The 19019-nt window shown below is 42.5% G+C and overlaps 1 protein-coding gene across 1 annotated transcript; it reads left to right on the plus strand.

The window, feature by feature from the left end:
• The first annotated feature begins 13109 nt into the window (after positions 1 to 13109).
• On the plus strand, positions 13110 to 14935 carry LOC147452781 (3-dehydrosphinganine reductase TSC10A-like). The gene is made up of 4 exons (XM_086519017.1): positions 13110 to 13485; positions 13585 to 13848; positions 14102 to 14249; positions 14435 to 14935. Exons 1-4 carry the CDS (start codon positions 13204 to 13206, stop codon positions 14743 to 14745), a joined length of 1005 nt encoding a protein of 334 aa, XP_086375143.1. The 5' UTR covers positions 13110 to 13203; the 3' UTR covers positions 14746 to 14935.
• Positions 14936 to 19019: the final 4084 nt, after the last annotated feature.

Below are 19019 nucleotides of genomic sequence, written 5' to 3' on the forward strand. Positions count from 1 at the left end.
ACATTCGCACACTTTCAACACACACAAGCAAGCCAAAAATAGCATATTTTACCGAAAATGCCAATTATGACAAAATCATCAAACCGGTCTTGAAAATAGCAAAACACACTAAACTCAACCAATGAAGGCACAAAAGGTTTCAAAATCATGCCATCAATAGCACACAAGAGAGCTTGTCAAGAGCGCATTTTATCAAATTATTACGGAATTAATTAGAAATTAATACAAAAATTAGCAAAAGGATTATAAAAATTAGCTAAAAGTACTCGAATTTTTTAAAAGAATTCTCCATACATAGATGAATGGTGTAGCCAAATCAAAACTCAATAATCACATGTTTCAATTTGCGAATTAATTTTGCCAATAAAAATCAAAACTAGGTAATTAAACCGACAAAATTAGGTCAAATATTGACGCAATCCAAGTGTGCAAATCCCTATTTTGAGCTCAAAAATGTAGCACTGAACCATTACACACATCAAAATTTCAATCAAAAATCAAATTAATCAGGTACATTAATTAACTTTTAAGCACACAGACTAATAATTTACAATTTTTTACCAATTTTTAGGTGGGCACATACATATTAATCATGTTAAAATTGCAAATTGAACACATGAATCTCTAATTGGGTACGACCACATCACAAATTAATTATCACATTTGCAAAATGCTTATGTACGCATTGATTTCTAGAAGCACACAGAAGGGCAAAATACTGCACACATACCTAAAATTAGGCGTACGTACACTCAATTAAAATGCACACACTTGATTTTAGTGAACAAAATTGCAATTGACCATTCAAGCATGCAATTAGCAAATTAAAAATGTACATTAGCACATGAAATCATCAATTTACACACATTTGATTCTAGGAAAATTTCGGCATTATGACGACATGCATACACACAAAATCAAAAGCTCAAAATTACCAAATTGACAATGGCCAAGCATATCACACAAATGTTGAATCCAATGGCATCGTCCAATTTACCCAATGTGTAGGACGATTTCATCGAAGCTCCAAAGCCCTAATCTTGTGTTAGTGAGTCGCCCTGCAAGAGACATTTGTAGCATAGCTTTTTGGTACTAACATAATGTCAATACTTAGGGAAAGTGATTTGGATGGGGCATGGAGACTCTTTGAGATTGTCAATCTCAAGAAGTGAACTTTAACAAGCAAACACAACAACTCTACAAGCAAACCAACACTCAAACATCAGGGAAATCTGCCTATGTCCTTTCTTACAGCTCACGCCATTTCGGCACACGAACAGATTCGAAATGCAACGAAACTTTAGGAGAAGGTCTAGGACACCTAGGGGCACTATCCTAGCAAGTCTGGTTGCAATCCGACAAGGTACCAAAATCACGATCCATCATGAAAAAGGTCCTGAAAACTGCAACAGAACATGCCAGAAATGTCGTCTTATGGTCTAAGAACTATGGTCAAAACGACTAAAAACAGTGATTTAAGCACTCAAATCTGCAATTAAGGCTCACTAACACATAGTTGCAAACCACAGCAAAAATGACAATGCTTACACTAGAATAAAAGAGCAAAGATAGAGGAACACAATGCAAGTTTCGGAATTGAAATCTGATTACCCATTCATTAACTGCGATGATTACAAGTTGGAGCAGCTCGTAGCTTGAGCGTACGTTTTCAAAGCTCCCTTCTTCTTCTCTAAAGATAAGCCTTCTTTCACATTAAGGTTATTGACATTTATACCTAGGGAATTCTAAATGGCCAGTGGCCGGTTCACATGGAGCTTTACAATTGTCATGACAGAATTATAACTCAGGGAATTGACCTGCTACTCTAGAATCAGGATTTACACAGAGTATTACTACACTAGTTCAAAAAACTTATAGAGTACAAATGTGGTGTCCAGCTACGTGTCCGACCAATTGGGCGCCCGTTCGGTTTGTCCTCAAGAAGTGAACCTAACAAGCTAACATAACAACTCTACAAGCAAATCAATCAATAAATGATCAGGGAAATCTGCCTATGTCCTTTCTCACAGCTCTAGGTCATCAAGCCATGTCGGCACTCGAACGGACTCGAAATGCAACGAAACTTTAGGAGGAGGTCTAGGACACCTAGGGGCAGTATCCTACCACGTCTGGTCGCAATCCGACAAGGTACCAAAATCATGATCCATCATGAAAAAGGTCCTAAAAACTACAACAGAACATACCAAAAACGTCGCTCTATGGTCTAATAATACTTTCCTATGGTCAAAATGACTAAAAATAGTGTTTTAAGCACTCAATCTATAATTAAGGCTCACTAACACGTAGTCGCAAACCACAACAAAACTGACAATGCTTACACTTAATTGAAAGAGCAAAGAGAGAGGAACACAATGCAAGTTTTGGATTTGAAAATGGATTACCGAATCATTAGAAAAGTCGATTACAAGTTGGAGCAGTTTTGTAGCTCGAGCATACGTACAACAGAGCTCCCCTCTTCTCGAAAGTTAAGCCTTCTTTCACATTAAGGTTATTGACATTTATACCTAAGGCATTCTAAATGGCCAGTTGCCGGTTCACGTGGACCTTTACAATTTTCATGACAGAATTACAACTTAGGGAATTGACCTGCTACTTTGGAATCAAGATTTACACAGAATATTACTACACTAGCTCGGAAAACTAATAGAGTACAAATGTGGTTTCCGGCTACGTGTCCGACCAATTGGGAGCCCGTTCGGTTTGCATTCCAAAATCAACAAATTATTAGGTGATTAACACAAACCGACATTATTAGAATGCAATCCAAGCCTCTAATTAGACAAATGTCAAAGCATAAGCACATAATGTTAGTCCAATTAGAAGAAAATCAGTATGTAAGCTAGCAAAAATAGTGAAATTAGCAAGGGGTTAGTGTGAAATTAGAGTGTGTAGGCACACAATTATCAAGATTTGGTAACAAATTAGGGAAAATTGAACACATTTCCATATGTACACACATCCAAAATTCACAAAACAACAAACACACAAGTGAAATTATTGAAAACATTAGTGAGGAAACCTATCCGATTATTCCATATTTACACTAGCATAGGCCATCGCTCCCCAAAAACGGTGGGTACCATTGCAGCATAGCTTCATGACCAACAATAATTGTCAATACGGAGTGATGGGCTACCCGGCCAGGGCATGGAAACACTCACCCGATTAGTGAGCTAGACATGGAAGCACGAACGGTGACTCTATGAGGTCGCTGGCACTAATCGTGGTCCATGGTCAGCATTGTCCGCAGTACAAGGAATATAGTTTTTATCGCAACGACCACGGTTCACCTTGGTTAGCCAACTTACCTTCATCCTTGGATAGTTAGCTTACCTTCGTCCACCCAACATTGTCTTGAGTTTGGATTGGACCTATCCTCCGTTCATATGCTATCGAGCAGTGAATGATGCGACCCATCAACTTGGGTAGGAGTTTTAAATAAGAGAGAGAGAGAGAGAGAGAGAGAGAGAGAGAGAGAGAGAGAGAGAGAGAGAGAGAGAGAGAGAGAGAGAGAGAGAGAGAAGTTATAGTTGGGATCTCTCCTTTGTGGTACTTAGGTTAGATCTCGAGTCATCTCTACCACAACTCCTAAACCCATGGAGGAGACTTACAAGCCTTTGCATGCCGAAGCAATGATGAGGAGTAGTTGTCATGCCAAGGTCACCGAAAATGGAAAAGGGCCAGATATAGTCGGGGGCGGCGAGGGCCGAAGAGGTAACCCAAAAGTTTTTGGGGGTCGCCAGAATGGCATTCTGAGGATGAATAAAGAGGAGTTGAAAGGGCAAAAATTCCAGATTGAGAAAGAACTGGCAGAGATCATGAGTGCACTATCTCTAAAAAATGGACGCTGGAAAAAATTGGTACATCTACCGGGTCTCAAGATGCTTCCATGGGGGATAGGGTCCATCAAGCTTTGAAAAGAACGCTCTCACAAAGTGTGGAAGTAGAGGAAGCACTCATCATTGCAGTTCCTCTTGCTTTAATTAAGAAACATCTTGCCGAGCTTGCATTGGTCTTCGGTTTCATAGGCAGGGTGCTTGTCAGAGTGGAGCTTATCAATTGGCTCCACAGTTGCAATGTCTTAAGTTAGGGAGGCTGTGTCTCTAATGCTCAATACCTAGCAAAATTCTTCTTTTCAGTACAATTCAATGATGAGGCAGCAATGGCCAAAGTCTTAGCTAAAAGCGCATTGTTCTTGAATCGGTCATTAGTATGCGTGCTTCCTTGGGATCCATCCTTTGACTCCCCTTATGCATTCCAATACATGTGTCTAGTCTTGGTGGAATTTGCTAACCTCCCAATATGGCTAAGAAGCAATTTGAAAGATTTACTGGTAGCCCTAGGTACCCCAATTTTTGTACAATCTAACAGAGCTGTGGGAACTGCTGCCACCAATAAGGTGTGTGTCTGGTGGGATCTCAAAAAACCCCAGCCCAAGAATCTCGTAGTGAACATAAGGGCTGGTCTCAAGGTCATTCCACTGAATTTTGGCACTTTCTTTGGGGCATGTTTCAAGTGTAACAAATTTGGGCATTTTGCTAGGTCATGTCCAACTGCTCTAGAAATGACCCGGTCCAATAGAAGGTGAAAAAATCATGCTTTCAATGGGACAAATGGATACTAAAGAGGAGACTCCACCAAGGATATTAAGAAGACACATGTAGATATTGAAATTAGGGTTGCAAAAAAACACACACAGCTTGGAGAAGACGAAGGAAGCTCAAGGAACACAATAGAGATTGTATTACTTAGTGTGCAATGGAAAGATAGATAGCCCTAGAGTGATGAGTGTATATACAATGCACAGGGGGGGAAAAACCTCCTAAAGAGGGAAAAGATGCGCCGATGGTCCTAGTGTGTTCACGCACATCACTACCACATGTATATGGTAACAAATCCCCCCTAGACTGATGTGGTTGAACGAGAGCTGGCACACGAGTAAAGGGAAGTGCCATGCCCTGAGGACATGATCAGTCCACAAAGGGGAGCAAGCCCAAAGCTTTGCGGAAAGATTTGAGCTTCTCATGAGACAATACCTTTGTGAAAGAATCTGCAAGGCTGTCCTGTGTTGGCACATTTGCCAAGGTGATCTCTTCTGCTCAGAGCCTCTCCCTCACATAGTGGTAATGCACCTCAATGTGCTTTGTGCGAGCATAAAAAATTGGGTTCCTCGCAACTGCCAATGCGCTCTGACTATCAGTGTAGATAGTGTTGGTAGTGTCCTGTCCAACACCCAAATCAGTCATAAGGGATCTGAGCCATACACACTCACTCAACCATAGCTGTGAAGACTGCCCTGTACTCAGCCTCACAACTAGAAGTGGCCACAGTAGTTTGCTTCATGCTCAACCATGATATACATGAACTGCCAAGCATGAAACAAAAATCACTTGTGGACACTCGGGTGTCAAAACAACTAGCCCAATATGAGTTCGAAAAAGCATGTAAGTCTGGCTGCAATGATGCCCCCTTGGGATAATACAATCCAAGATGTAAAGTGCCACTAAGGTAGCCAAAAATCCTCTTGACAGCCTGCCAATCCTTAGGCCCTGGGCTATGCATAAATCTGCTGACCTGTGAAACTGCAAACTGAGTATTTGGCCTCGTGCTACATACATAAATGAGGCAGTCAACAGTAGTTTGGTAAAGAGTGACATCAACAAGATCACCAGCATCATGTAGACTCAACTTCAAACCTGTTTCCATGGGAGTGGCAATAGGTTTGCAATCCTCAAGCCCAAACTTACATAATAATGTCTCTATGTAACTTTTCTGACACAAGGCAATACCACCCTCACACTGCTTAAATTGTATACCCAAGTAATGATGCAATAGCCCCAAATATTTAATCTTGAAATTAAAATTCAAATCAGCCTTAAATTTAGCAATGTGTGCCTCATTGGGACCCGTGATCAACAAATCATCCACATATAGAACAACAATGAGAAGTACATCACCCTCACGCTTTACATACAATGTGCTTTCTATTGGAATGTTACAGAAGCCTCGTTTGACCAAATGAGTGTCAGCTTTCTCATACCAAGCACGAGGAGATTGCTTCAACCCATACAAAGCCTTCTTACATCTGCACACTTTGTCCTATTGTCCTTTCTTGACAAAACCACAAGGTTGTGTTACATAAACTTCCTCAAATATGTCACCATTCAAGAAAGTAGTAACAATGTCTGATTGATGTACATCCCAACCAAAATGACTCTGCGAATGCACATAGAAAATGCACAATAGTCATACGAAAAGTGGGAGCAAAAGTCTCTTCATCATCTATGCCTTTTTGTTGTGAATAACCCTTTGCAACAAGTCGAACCTTATGGTGATCAATCATACCATCCAAGAAAAGATAACTATCAAGTTGCCCCAATCTTCTGGTTTGGAGACTTCACAAAAATCAAGAAAAGATGGACTCCACCAAAGGCTTGGAGCACTTCTTACTAATTTTGGCTTGAAGATTTACTTTGGTTTGGATAGTTTTTTAAATCACAAGGTTGGGCCCTCTCAAGGAAGACTCGCCAATTCTTCAAAAGTGGCCTTAGATGCTAGAAAGACATCTTCAAAGATGGATTGGCTCTATCACCAGAGGATCTTATGCTCAAATTCAACATCTCCCAAGGATGTGCAGTTTTAGCTTATGAAAGAAGTAAACTTCTCTCAACTAGGCTGCAACAATGTTTCAAGAGCAATCATCTAACTATGTCAAAGATGTGTCTTCAAGTGTATCTCAATAACAATGGACCTAATAGGATGGCCTTAGACCTGGTGAAAAACCTTAACACAAGGTGGTGACTTCAGTGGCAAGGCAAACAATGGGAATACATATTTAAATGTCTATGGGTCTACCCTTTGGTGATTAAACACAGTTGCCTCATGTGGTTAGTGTTACCATATACATGTGGTAGTGATGTGTGTGAACACATCACTACCACACATCAGTACCACATCCTAGTGTGTGAACACACTAGGACCGCCAGGGCATTTTTTCCCTCTTTAGGAGGTTTTTTCCCCCGAGCATTGTATATACGCCCATCACTCTAGGGCTATCTATCTTTCCATTGCATACTAAGTAACACACTCTCTATTGTGTGCCTTGAGCTTCCTTCATCTTCTCCAAGCTGTGTGCGTTTCTCTACAACCCTAATTCCAACAATTGGTATCAGAGCAGGTTGCATCCTCCCGGGCTTAGTCGCCAGCTGCTCTAGCATACGCCTGCTCACTTTCTCCGATTTCAGTGAGCTTTGGCAAGTGTTTGCAGGTCGACAAAAATTTCGGGCGAGCTCGTAGAGCTCAATATGCTCATATTTTTTATTCGGGCTCATTTCAGCCTCCGTTTCCACTACAGGTAGTACTGCACAGGCTACTTCGTCATTTTGTGCAGAATTTTTATCAGTGCCGTTTTCTACATAACAGGTGCCTCATAGTCCTCTACGGTTTGTGCTATATAGCACGTGTTGTTCCCGCTCCATTTCTCCTATTTTCGAGCAGTTTTCACATCAGGTGCAACATTTACCATGGCTGACAACAACACAGATGTGTTCAAGATGTTTGCTATTGAGGACAGGTTGGATGGGGACAACTACCCTATGTGGCCTTATATGATGCAACATGTTCTTGTGTCAAAGAGCGTCTGGAAAATTGTGCAGGGCATTGATGTACGTCCTGGTTCTGAGGATGTACGCAATGTTGAGAATGTTGTAGGTCTTGCTGCAATGATTGCTGCTATTAGAGTTATTTTGCCTACGACAGAACAAGCTCATTGGGATGTAAAGGATGCGCAGGCTCATGCATTGATTGCATTGTCTGAGAAGCGCACCATTGTTCCTCACATTCGTTTAGCAAAATCTACAAAATAGGCTTGAGATATTTTAGCAGGTCTTTATGCAAGTCGCAATGAAGCTAAAATTGCTTTGCTGCGTAAAGAGCTGGAGTCAAAGATTATGCATGAGGAAGATGATATGGACACTTTCCTTGCTGGTGTCAAGGATATCAATGAGCAACGTATTTCTGCAGGTGAAGTCGTTTCAAACAGTTCCCTTGTGCAAACTGTTCTTGATGCCTTACCAGATTCCTACCAGACTTTTGCTAGTACTTGGAGACTGATGACCCAAGGAAATCCTGAAGTTGTCAAGTTTGATGCATTATGTACATTGCTGTTGCAAGAGTCACTTTCCAGAAAAAACAGAACTAGGCAGTGTGCAGTTGAACAGTCTTCTATTTCTTCTCAAAGAAAGGGTGGTAATAGCAATGCGGCCACTTCTTATGGTTCTGATGTGAGTGGCAAAAATTCTGTTCCTAATGCTTCTGCTGGCAGCAATTCGTCTGGAAATTCTGGTGATAAGGGCAAAAAGAAGATGCGTTGCCATTATTGTAAAGCTACTGATCACTTGATCAAGTCGTGTCCTAAGTTAAAGGCCAGAGAGGCTAAGAAGAAAGAGGGTGGTTCCACTGCAAATGCTGGTTCCACTACAAATGCAGCCATTGTTGAGTCTTCTGTGAAAGGAGACTATGTTGCTGATGTTGATGCAGAATGGGCTTTTAGCGCAGAGTGCACTTACAATCCTGCTATCCATGATGCATGCTTGTCAGTTGGTGCAGATTCACATGTGTGGTATTTCGACAGTGGTGCTACAAAGCACATTACCTCACATCGTGAATTGTTTACCTCTCTCGAGTCTGTCCCTCATGAGAATTCAGTCACTTGTGCCAACAATGCCTCTTATCCGGTTCAAGGAGTTGGAAAGATTGTGTTTACTGCTGCAAATGGCAGTTCCTTCACACTTGTTGATGCACTTTATGTACCTGGGATCAAGAAGAATCTCTTGTCTGTATCCACACTTGCTAGACTTGGACTTGTAGTCAAATTTGTGGATGACAGATGTATAATTCATGATCTCAGTTTTGGTGATGAAATTGTTGCATCTGGCCTTTTGTGCCGTGGGCTGTAAAAGATCACTTTGTATGACAAGTGTGGGCAAAATTTTGCAAATGTTGTTGCAGATTCAAGGGCTATTTCAGATGCAAAACTTTGGCATGCACGTTTTGGTCATCTGAATTTTGTCAATTTGCTGCGTTTGCAGAAATCTGATATGGTTGCTTCTTTGCCACCTCTTGAAGCACCTGTCAAACATGTTTGTGAAGGCTGTATTTTGGGTAAGATATAACGTTCTAAGTTTCCAAAGGATGGTTCAGTTCGGGCCACATGCAGGTTGCAGCTTGTGCATAGTGATGATTGTGGGCCCATGCAAACTCTGTCCTTGGGCAATTACCTTTACTTCGTGACTTTCATTGATGATTACTCCAGGCATGCATGGGTATTTCCCCTTAAAGCGAAGTCCGAAGTTTTTATGTGCTTCAATTAATTTCTGGCTATGGCTGAAAATTTCTCGAAATGTACTATGGGCACCCTCCATTCCAATCGAGGGGGGGAGTATATGTCTCATGAATTTAATGCATTTCTGGCTAGTTGTGGGATCAAACACCAATGTACAGTGCCGTATACACCTCAGCAAAATGGTGTTGCTGAGAGGAAAAACAGGTCATTGACGGAAATGGCACGATGTATGGTCAAGCGTCAAGCTTTGCTGCATTATTTTTGGCTTGAGGCCATCATGTGTGCCAGTTATGTACTTAACACGTGTCCTACGAAAGCTTTGCAGTCTATTGCTCCATATGAAGCATGGCATGATAGAAAGCTTTCTATTGAGCACATGTGTGTTTTTGGTTGTTTGCCATATGCTTTGGTGCCACAAACAGAGGGCAAAAAATTGGATGATAAGGCTGTCAAATGTATTTTTGTTGGTTATAGTGCTGAAAGCAAAGGTTACAGGTTATATCATCCACAAACAAAGAGTATTCTGGTTCACGGGATGTAGTGTTTGTGGAAGATTCTATTCAGCCCTTACTGTGGAAGATTCTATTCAGCCCTTGTTGTCATTTACTAGAGACAGTAATGTAAGCTCACATGACATTTATGACACTTTGTTGTCTCTTTTCAGTGGTGGAAATACGAATGTAATTTCCAATGAGGAAAATGTACAGCCTATGGGGGTTTCTGAAAATGTTACAGATTAGCCTATTACTGATGTAGATGTACATGATATACTTGATGAGGAAAGGACTGAAAATGAGCAGGCTAGAGGTATGCCAAAATGGCTGGTGCACACTTTGCGTGACAGTAAATTGGATGCACCTTTGTCTAGTCGTACTCGTTCAGGCTCTTGCCATGCATCTTATGCATGAGATTGTTATGATTTGGCTGTGTCTAGCTTACATGATAATGAGGAGCCTCTGTCTTTTGATGAAGCACATAATTCAAAAAATTGGATGGCTGCCATGCAATCAGAATATGATGCACTTATAGAAAATGACACATGGACTTTACGTGATTTGCCTCCTGGCAAAAAGGCCATTGGTACGAAGTGGGTTTACAAGTTGAAAAGCAAGCCGGATAGTGAGATCGATCACCATAACGCTCGACTTGTTGCAAAGGGTTATGCACAGCAAAAAGGCATAGATTATGAAGAGACTTTTACTCCCACTTGTCGTATGACTACTGTGCGTTTTCTATGTGCATTGGCAACTCATTTTGGTTGGGATGTACATCAATCAGACATTGTTACTGCTTTCTTGAATTGTGACATCTTTGAGGAAGTTTATGTAACGCAGCCTCGCGGTTTTGTCATAAAAGGACAAGAGGACAAAGTGTGTAGATGTAAGAAGGCTTTGGATGGGTTGAAGCAATCTCCTCGTGCTTGGTATGAGAAAGCTGACACTCATTTGGTTAAACGAGGCTTTCGTAACAGTCCAACAGAAAGCACATTGTATGTAAAGCGTGAGGGTGATGTACTTCTCATTGTGGTTCTTTACGTCGATGATTTGCTGATCACTGGACCAAATGAGAGACATATTGCTGAATTTAAGGCTGATTTGAATGCTACTTTCAAGATGAAAGATTTGGGGCTGTTGCATCATTACTTGGGTATACAGTTTAAGCAATGTGATGGTGGTATTGCCTTGTGTCAGAAAAGTTAGATATAGACATTGCTATGTAAGTTTGGACTTGAGGATTGTAAACCTATTGCCACTCCCATGGAAACAGGTTTGAAGTTGAGTCTACATGATGCTAGCGATCCTGCTGATGTCACTCTTTACCAAACTGCTATTGGCTGCCTCATTTATGTATGCAACACGAGGCCACATATTCAGTTTGCAGTCTCACAGTTCAACAGATTTATGCATAGCCCAGGGTCTAAGCATTGGTAGGCTGTCAAGAGGATTTTCCGCTACCTTAATGGCACTACATCTTGGTTTGTTTTATCCCAAGGGGGGATCATTGCCGCCAGATTTACATGCTTTTTCGGACTCAGATTGGGCTGGTTGTTTTGACACGCGAGTGTCCACAAGTGGTTTTTGTTTCATGCTTGGCAGTTCATGTATATCATGGTTGAGCAAGAAGCAACCTACTGTGGCCACTTTGAGTTGTGAGACTGAGTACAAGGCAGTCTTCACAGCTACGGTTGAGTGTGTATGGCTCAGACGCTTGATGGCTGATTTGGGTGTTGGACAGGACACTGCCAACATTATCTACACTGACAGTCAGAGCACATTGGCAGTTGCGAGGAACCCAATTTTTCATGCTCGCACAAAGCACATTGAGGTGCATTACCACTATGTCAGGGAGAGGCTCTCAGTGGGAGAGATCAGCATGGCTTATGTGCCAACACATGACAACCTTGCAGATCTTTTCACAAAGGCATTGTCTCGTGAGAAGCTTGAAGCTTTCCGCAAAGCTTTGGGCTTACTCCCCTTTGTGGACTGATCACGTCCTCAGGGCATGGCACTTCCCTTTACTCATGTGCCAGCTCTCGTTCACCGCATCACTCCAAGGGGGATTTGTTACCATATACATGTGGTAGTGATGTGTGTGAACACACTAGGACCGCCGGGGCATTTTTTCCCTCTTTAGGAGGTTTTTTCCCCTGAGCATTGTATATACGCGCATCACTCTAGGGCTATCTATCTTTCCATTGCATAGTAAGTAACACACTCTCTATTGTGTGCCTCTAGCTTCCTTCGTCTTCTCCAAGCTGTGTGTGTTTCTCTGCAACCCTAATTCCAACAGTTAGTGTTACACCAAGGGCTTTGGACAAGTTCTAAAGCCAAGAAGCTGGGGATCTCAGATGGCATGTGCGCAAGATGTAAAAGGCATGAAGAGATCGTTATCCATCTTTTTGTATCTTGTGATTCTAATTTCCTTTTCAAAGCTGAGATTCAAAAAGCAAACCATAAGGAAGGGATTATTCTCAGTTGGAGAACCAATCTTCTTGGTGTTGTGCAGTTTTATGGATATACCACTATGGACTACCCTCAAGGATGCATTTTTATGGCAAATTTGGCTGAAGAGATGTAAAGCTACTTTTGGTCCTAACCATTCTACATCCCGATTACCCTTGTCTTTTAGTTTCAGAGAAATTATGTTGGACTGAATTAATCTGGTCAAGGATGCCTCACCTATTGAGGTCAAGGCTATTTAGAAAGTTGTTAGATGACAAAGGTGGAGGCACCTGTGTTTTCCTGTATGATTCTTCTAGACTTTGCCTTGCTCAGAGATACCTTCATTTGTAGATGACCCTTTCCCTCCCGAGGGGCTTTTGTGCTTCTCCTTTTTCCATAATTCTCCTCTTTTCTAACCAGGGGGGAAAAAAAAAAACTTCTTTATGCGATGTAAGAGCGAAAATGCCAGTATTGTGTAAAATTTCAGAAATTTAGTTCGTTTCCGGGCCCTCGAACTTGTCTGGTCGTGAAGGTCACAGCCTCACAGGGCAGGACCGTCATGAAGTTTCTTCTCTACCAATGAAGCGAGCTGCGGCATAAAGATAGGTCCTACGGTTCTCTCTCTCTATCTCTCTCTCTCTCTCTCTCCCCCCCCCCCCCCAAACACACAACGCATTTTTTGTCACTTATTATTACGCTGAACACCTGCGCTGGAAGCCTGCAACTCTTGTTGGTTTTCAAAAAAAAGTTGTGTCTTCCGGGGTGCACACGATCCCTATCCGGTAGGCAAAGGCCCAGAGCGGTCACATAAACGGTAAGCGTTAAGGCACATAAAGCCAGTGTTCTAGAAGAGAGAGAGAGAGAGAGAGAGAGAGAGAGAGGGGAAGAGAGGGAGCAATGGAGTGCTGGCCCTGGCGGGTGGTCGTAGTGCTTGGGGTGCTGGCGGGGATTTGCTGGGCGGACGCCAGGAGGCGGCGGTTCAAGCACATAGCTTCTTTGCGAGGGAAGCACGTGGTGATAACGGGTGGCTCCAGCGGCATCGGGCTGTCCATCGCCCAGCAGTGCGCGGCTGAGGGCGCCTATCTGACGCTCATAGCGCGAACCCTCCCTAAGCTGGAGGACGCCCGGCGCCACATAATCGCCTCCCTCAACCTCCCCACCGACAGCATCCGCCTGAAGGTGACGCCCTCCGTAATTAAACAGCACATCCCGCCATCCAATTTGGCATCTCTTTTCTGCTATGCTCAAAGCTAAGGTCTAATGTTGTTGCTGCTACAGTCGGTGGATGTGGGCAATGCAGAGGCTGTGGCTGTGGCCATTCGTGACAGCTTCGAGTGGCGCCCCATCGATGTGTTGGTGTGCAGTGCCGGTATTCTGCAGCCTAACTTCGTGGAGGACATGAAGCCCAGCCGGCTGGAGGAGGTCACACGCACCAACATTCTGGGCGTCATGTTCCCCATTCAGTCCACCATTCCCCTCATGAAGACCCGCAGCGCCCACCACCCATCGTCCATCGTCATCGTCGGCTCCCTCTCCGCATGTGTAAGCGCAGCTTCTCTTTCCTCTTTTGAATGCTCCATAGGCGACATGCAGTATCCGCTGCGCGCCGAGTGCTTCTCCACTCCGTGACCAGCGGGACCAATCCTTTACTGCCTGCTGTCATCCACGTGAGCAAGCGCACCTGCTGCTCAAGGTTGGGCAGCCCGTGCAAAATCAGTCTCAGCTACCTGAGAAACTTCTACAATATCCTATGTGCCTATTTAATGCAAATGCTTTATTAATTGAGTTTTTGCAGGTCTTCTTATACGGCACAAACATCTACTCGCCAACCAAATGTGCTTTAAAGGGGCTTGCCGAACTATTGAAGTTTGAGTTACTACCATACAAGATCGGGGTGACCCTTTCTTGCCCTTCCTTCACACAAACGCCTATGCTTGCAGAAGGTTATAGCCCGTCCCCACACCTACCCACACATGCATACTATTTTGGCATGATAAAACATGCCCTACAAGAAAAGGGATATTGTGCACTTTGTGTGTTCTCTTTGCATTGTATTAGACTTGTTGCATTTGGAAATGTTGCCACACTTTGCATACAATGACTTACCCATAATCTCTTTGGCTAGCAGCTTTTGACGAGGCTGAAGAGTTTGTAGCAATGGGCGAGAAGATCTATCTCGTTGCTATTAAAGAGTTACCTGACGACGTCGCACGGTTCACTATTGAGGGCTTCAAGCGAAATGAGTTTTTTGTGAGCACCACATACCAAGGCGTTCTGGTGAGGACATTAGGTCGAGGTTTTGTACCCCCAGACTCTTTTCTCACCCTCTTGGTGGAAGTCCTCCTCATTGTGCCCCTTAGGATTTTGACATTCATGTGGGGAATCTACGCCAAGCATGTCTTGCTCACAAATGAAGTGCCCATCAAGAGGAAAGTCTAAACTTCCCATTCATTGAAATATGCCACATGCTTTAGCATGTGCTTCCCTTTCTGTCTAATTTTGTATTTCTACAACATTGAGAACAATGATGCTCGAATTATGGAATCATTTCTTCACTTTTGGGCAAGGACGTGGGGGAACAATGATATTGAAACAATACACTTCAATGGTACTGACATTGAAAAGAAAATGGTATGTAGAAGAATATTCTCTCTCTCTCTCTCTCTCTCATACATACATGATATGGGTTGCGTATTCTTCAAGTATGTCATCCAAAATGAGAATATTCTCTCTCTCTCTCTCTCTCTCTCTCATACATACATGATATGGGTTGTGTATTCTCTCTCTCTCTCTCTCTCTCTCTCTCTCTCACACACACACACACACACACACACACACACACATCTCCTAAAGAAAATCAGATGGGTAGCACATGCCAACTCCAAAGCCAACAATTCATTGATCTACTTTATTGTTTAATTCTTGCACACAAAATGGTGGGTTCTTTGTAAGCAAAGAGTTTAAGAGGCTTCAGGTTTCGCCCAGTGTCTTCCATGGCTTTGCCTTGAGAAAGCTTCACAAAATAGTGTACGAGATATCTTGCCTAAGAAATCAACACATTCTAGATGTTACCATCTTACATGTACTCCCCTTCAAGCAATCATGACCGTAGTATTTGGAAAGGTTTCAAGTTTACAACCATGCTAGCAAGTAGATTAGAAATAACACAAAATTCTCTCTCTCTCTCTCTCTCACACACACACACACACACACACACACACAGTTTGATAGACAAACACACCAAAACAAATATAGTGTAGAAAGAAATAATAAAACATAACATACATCTCTGAACTTATTGGTTCCCTACCTATGATACTACATTGAATGGGATTATGTGAAAAGTCGTTTGATGCAAAAAGAAGAGATGTTTTGAGTATTGTAAGAGTGTCTACACATAGGCCTTCCAAACTGGATGGCCTTCCAAATTGGAAGGCTCACCTTTTTGAAGGTTGTGCATTCCCATAGGTGATCTTCTAGCAAGTAGATAGGTGGGGTCCCATTAGAGCTGCCAAATGAGGACAAAAAGAAAACTTTTGATAGGAGGTAAAAGGATCTAGTTGACCTGCTCTATCAGGTCATTTCCAATTCAGAAGGCCTTCCAAAATGTGGAGGGTGGTTCAAGGACCCTCTATAATAGAGGTGCTTCCAAGATGTGCACCGTATTTAATGTGGTGGTGGTGAATGCCTATGTTACTGCATTTTTAAACTTTAAAGGCCCTCTAGAAACACCACTATCGGGTCTATGTGAAGGTGCTCTTAATCTTGGTAGTGCCATTGAAGATCTCTATCCATTGTTGTCACACCTTCTTCAATTCATCACACCTATTGTGACATGCTACAACAATGTAGGTGGGAAGGGCCTACCTTTGGGGAGAGAGGTGCACGCATCTTGATCCAAAAATGAAGAATGGTTGACATGAAGGAGTTGATGGTAGAGGCTCTTTGAGAAATCTTTTTGAGTCCTTTAGTTAATGAGGAATAGGATAGGTATGAATCTTGGTGGATGGTCGCTTGTAGCTGCCATTGATGCTTCATTGATGGTAATTCTTCGTGCATGCCCAATATCTTCTTTATCCCTTTTGCATTCTCTAATCTTGTGCATCATTGTGCATTTGGAAGGAAGACGAAGTTGTGTTATATCTGATGAGTCGGTAAGCATAGATTTTGCTAGCTCTGAACTTTGATGTAGATTAGATATACCCTTCGATGGCGGCCTCTCTCTCTCTCTCTCTCTCTCTCTCTCTCTCTCACACACACACACACACACACACACACACACACACACACACACACACACACACACACACACACACACAATCTCGTTGTATAGACGTGCTGCTAGTGAATAATGCATGATGCTGGTTGGACGTAGGAAATGCTACCACGTGGGGCTATCGAAATCCCTCGCCCCTTTGCAAAACTAAAGGGTTGTGAAGAGCTTTGGCCCTCTTGCTAGTCATCGGTTATTAACAATGACTACCTACAAACTCTTAAAGTATAGCCAAGCTTACATGGGCAATGCCAAATCTAACATGTTTGTCAATGTTGGCCATCTCAACACTATTTTAGTGCACCTTTCTCCCAGCTAAAGAAGCATACATGTCTTCCTTTGAGCAATAAAACATGCTAGTACATGGGAGTGCATGAGCCCCCGCAATGCAGAAATAAGGAAAGAAAGAACTTTTTATCCAAGTTGTACAATCAAGAGGATTACCATCCATCCTCAATAGAGCCAAATAAAGAAAATGCCTATACAACAGGCAGTCAAATGTCCCCCAAACTTTCCAATGCAAAGATCTTTGGGAGTCACGACCCAAAGTGTTGCAAATATAAGCATTAGTGCCAACAGTTAGGGTAGTGCTCAAAAGAAAACCATTCTGCAACGTTACAACTTGACGGCTAGCATCAGCTTCCCTCGAACACGTCTTGTGGTTGCTTCGATCAAAAATAAAAAATCATGAATTTCAAGAAAATGTTGGAGTATGGCTTGCCTTTGTTGGATGAATGCAAAGATGTGACACAAAGGAGGTAGCAAACAATTTACAATCTGATGGCTACAAAAGCTCATCTTAAGGAAGCATAAGACAAAACCAGTAAGGGAGCCCACAACCTCCATCAAGGTAGAAAGTTTGCAATTGAATTTGTCTTGCATATAAAACAATTGATGGAAGGTCAAGGGAATGCATGCATGCTTTGTTCCCCTACGTCTTTCTCCTAGTTGAAGAAGCATACATGTCTTCCTTTGAGCCATAAAACATGCCAATGATGCCACACACTTTAAAATCCATGGGAGTGCATGAGCGCTCTCAATGTAGAAATAAGGGAAGAATGATCGTTTTTATCCAAGTTGTAAACTTGTAGGGACAACTAATCATCCTCAACAGAGGCAGATAAATAAAATGCAGGTACAACAAGCACTCGAATGTCCCCCAAACATGCCAATGTGAATATCTTTATAAGTCATCACCCAAAGTGTTGAAAATATAAACATTAGTGCCAACAAAAAGTGCAGTGCTTAAAAGCTCCATAGCTATAAGATCAAAAGTAGACCATTCTACAACGTTGAAACTTGACAGCTAGCATCGGGTCCATTAGAACACATCTTCTGACTAATTCGATAAAAAACAAAAGATCATAATTTCAAGTAATTATTGGAGGATGACTTGCCTTTATTGACTGAATGAAAAGATATAATAGAAAAGAAGGTGGCAAACAATTTACACTATGGGTGTATGCATGAATAGGTGGTACACTACCTACCAAACTTTAGGGGTAGGAGCTAGGAGATAGCTCAGTTGGTAAAAGAGGATGCTCATTGCCGAGGAAAAGCAAAAATTCTGTGCGGGATTACCTGAAGAGATGACTGAGTACGTCAACTCTCAATGGTCTAGTTCTATCATCGAAGTAATCCACCATACCATGGTTGCTTCGCGCATCAATTACCAACAAGGGGCTAGACAAAATGTCAAGCCCATGGAAAACAAAGACAAGAGTGATGCAAAGGGGAAAACTAATGCCCAAAATTCTTCCCAAGGAAATTCCAACAACAACAATCGGTCCAAGGAGAAGGGAGTTTACAAAGGTAAAAACAAACTCTCTCTTGAAGAGCTTGAAGCTTTTCCCAAGGACCATAAGTGTTTCAAGTGTGGGGAGCAAGGACATGGCTATCGTTCTTGCCCCCAAAAAGAATGCTCGCAGTGAGACTCCTAGAGCTTCCACCATCGAAGCTCCAAAAGAGGATGCTTTATTGCAAAGGATCACCTCTCTCCTACGCTTGGGGAAAGGTAAGGGAGTATGATGCCTTCATCTTGTTTGACCTTGGCTCTACTCACAACTTCATATCAACGGAGTTGGCCACCAAGTTGGGCATACAAGATTTCGAGATGGGAGATACTGTAACTACCGATACAGATTTCAAGAGACAGCAAGCCTCCGTTACTCCCTTGATTGGAAAGTTGCGGCTTCATGTCCAAAGCTACGTCGACAAAGAAGACTTTTTCATCTCACGTCTCCAACATGAGGATGTTATCCTAGGGGCACCATGGTTCAACCGCATGGCTTCCAACATGAAGTTCCCTGAAAGGCAAATCTACTTCACCTATGTGGGCTTACGTGATGCAACATGTTCTTGTGTCAAAGGGTGTTTGGAATATTGTGCAGGGCATTGATGTATATGCTGGTTCTGAGGATGTAGGAGATGTTGAGGATGT

This window comes from Adiantum capillus-veneris, chromosome 8 (assembly GCF_014529385.1).
Source record: "Adiantum capillus-veneris isolate H3 chromosome 8, ASM1452938v2, whole genome shotgun sequence".
NCBI lineage: Eukaryota > Viridiplantae > Streptophyta > Polypodiopsida > Polypodiales > Pteridaceae > Adiantum > Adiantum capillus-veneris.